The following is a 2,352-nucleotide window of genomic DNA, read 5'->3' as shown; positions in this document are numbered from 1 at the left end:
CCCCGCCCACACCTGGCGCCCGGGGGGCGCCGGGGAGGTAGGCAATCTGTGCTCCCGCTGCGCGGCCCCGCCGTGCCGTGGTGCCTACCCCGCCCGGCGCTCTCCGTGCCGCTCCAGCCTAAAACGGTGAAATGAGATGGCAAATTTTTGATGTTCGGCGTCGAGACAAATGACCACCCTTTACGGTATCTCTCCATATTTCCGCGGGGAGCGGCGGCAGCGGAGTAGCCGGTCCAGTATGACACATGCCGGATGCCTGGCGGAGGCTGCGCGCTTACTGCCAGAGGAACGTCGGCACGTCCGGTATTTCCATTATCTCGTGTTGGCTCCGAGTTTGTCGCCGCGCCGCGCCCCGTCACGACACCGCCCGGGCGGCCCGGCCGCCGCCGCTTCTTCTCCTCGTCGTCCACAAGCAGGCAAAGTAAGGCAAGTTGTTCGTGACGGTGCCGCTGCTGCGCGCCGGCCTTGCCACGTGACGGGAGACGGGACGGGCGAGGCCTTCAGTACATAGAACACTGACAGCGGCGGCGGGAAGCTTCACTCAAAAACTTCCACGCCAAAATGGGATGGGAGAAAGAAGAAGAAGAAAAAAAAGATGAGTAAAATGAAACGTGGCTCGTAAAGGGAGAGTTTAATCGTAGCGGAAAATTACATCGCGGAGCGCGAGGGGCCCGGGAGTAATGTGTTTGCCAGGCGGGGCGGGGCGGGGCGGGGCGGGGCGAGGGCGGCCGAGAGCCGACTGTCGTGTTGTTCTCTGGTCCTGCACCGAGTGCGACCTGGTGCAGCATCCGTCCCCGGCCCGGAGCGGGGCTGCCGCTGCGCGCCGTGTGCGGTCAAGGGCAGAGAGATCCCCATCGCGCAGCGAAAACAATCCGGGGGAACGTAAACAAGCAGTGATGTTTCATTAACCTGCGCGAGCCCCACACGGGGCCCGACCCGGCCCTCCCCGTAGTAATCTCGTTTATGTATTTCACGCTCAATTTTTCCCGCCGCGCGTGACCTCGGCGTGGGCGTGCCGGGCGTTGCTGGGCGTGCTTTAATTACCACACCTTGCTGCCTTGCGCCCCATCCCCCCCCCCATGCGCGTGCAGGTGGTGCCGCGCGGTAGTGGAGGAGAGAGGCCCTGCTGCTCTCGGCCTGTTCACCCCTCACTAACCTTCCCCTGACCCCGCGCACCCCCAACCAGAGCAAGGATCGCTGCGCGGATGTGCTATGAGACGTCGTGTGGGTGCCTTACTTTGGCGAGGGCGGAGGTAGGTGGTGGGGTTGGAAACGCAAAACCTAAACTGTCGAACGTGATGGAGAAAAGCGGTTGTATTGATCAAAATGAAGGAAGCATTGGTAAAGTTAATTTTGGTATATGAAAAGTTGTTTTTTTTCAAATCCATTTGAATTACAATTATTGCCGTTTTCAAACCCTTTCTTAACGTGTTTTCAGCCGCAGATCGCGCCGTACTGCTGTCCAAGGTGACCGCGGGCGAGGAGGACCCCGAGGAGGCCGCGGAGCGCCGCAGCCAGTGCTGCTGGGTGCTCGTGCTCGTGCCCAGCTGCTCGCTCATCCTCACCGCCGCGCTCGCCACGCTCACCGTGGGCGCGCTCATGGCCGCCTCGTGCTCCGTGCAGGCGTGAGTGTTGTGCCGCTTATCTCGCTGTTGTTTACGTATTCGTCTGGGTCGGGACCGGCCGGGCCGGGCGGACCGCGCTGGACGAGGGTCGAGAGTTGTAATTACGTATTGTGACTCCCCGCCCAGTTGACCCTCTCCGTGAAGAAGCGGGGAGGTGCTCCTAGCGCCCCTCCACATCCTCACCGTCTCACCGTGTACCCACGTTGTTTGCTCACAGGCAGTACGAGGAATCGTGTCACGTGGTCCGCGAGGCCATCCTCAACTCCACGAGCAAGGACCTCCTCCTACCCCGCTCTTCTTTCAGGGTGAGTGCCTCGGGTCCAACAAACTCGCTGTGTTGATGGTTTAAATTAACATTTTTTGTCCCATTTGTTGTTGTTATTTCATTTGACACCCTTCGCTCGGGCCCTGCAGGTGGAGTCGGCGGACTCGACGCACGTGACGGTGCGCCACATGTCCCCCGTGAACGGCGCCCAGTACCACGTCTACTTTCTGCTCAAGTCGGGCGAGGACCACTCCTGCACGTGTCTGGTGAGTATCTGAGGACCCCATCTTGCGTGTTGGCCGGACTGGGTAAAGCCGACAGCGCACTGACAGCCCGGCGACAGGCCCGGCTCTGTGGGCGGGGGCGGAGGCGGACAGGGCAGGGCAGGACACCAGTGAGCACGTCGCCGCCGACACCGCCGGCCTTATATGCGGAGCCTCGTGCGGAGCTCCTCCGCCCCCC

General features: G+C 61.7%; 1 protein-coding gene across 1 annotated transcript in view; it reads left to right on the top strand.

Moving 5' to 3' along the window:
• Positions 1-2,352, top strand: part of LOC113208100 (uncharacterized) — a 4,120-nt gene that overhangs the window by 1,179 nt on the left and 589 nt on the right. Inside the window, exons 2-4 of the mRNA XM_026424962.2 lie at positions 1,439-1,625; positions 1,843-1,930; positions 2,040-2,156. Coding sequence (XP_026280747.1) covers positions 1,439-1,625; positions 1,843-1,930; positions 2,040-2,156 — 392 coding nt within the window. The remainder of the gene's footprint in view (positions 1-1,438; positions 1,626-1,842; positions 1,931-2,039; positions 2,157-2,352) is intronic.

The sequence above is a fragment of the Frankliniella occidentalis genome, unplaced genomic scaffold (assembly GCF_000697945.3).
Source record: "Frankliniella occidentalis isolate FOCC.00 unplaced genomic scaffold, Focc_3.1 Scaffold138, whole genome shotgun sequence".
In the NCBI taxonomy this organism is placed as follows: Eukaryota; Metazoa; Arthropoda; class Insecta; order Thysanoptera; family Thripidae; genus Frankliniella; species Frankliniella occidentalis.
The sequence above is the reverse complement of the archived record's forward strand: the minus strand, read 5'-3'. Positions and strand labels throughout refer to the sequence as shown.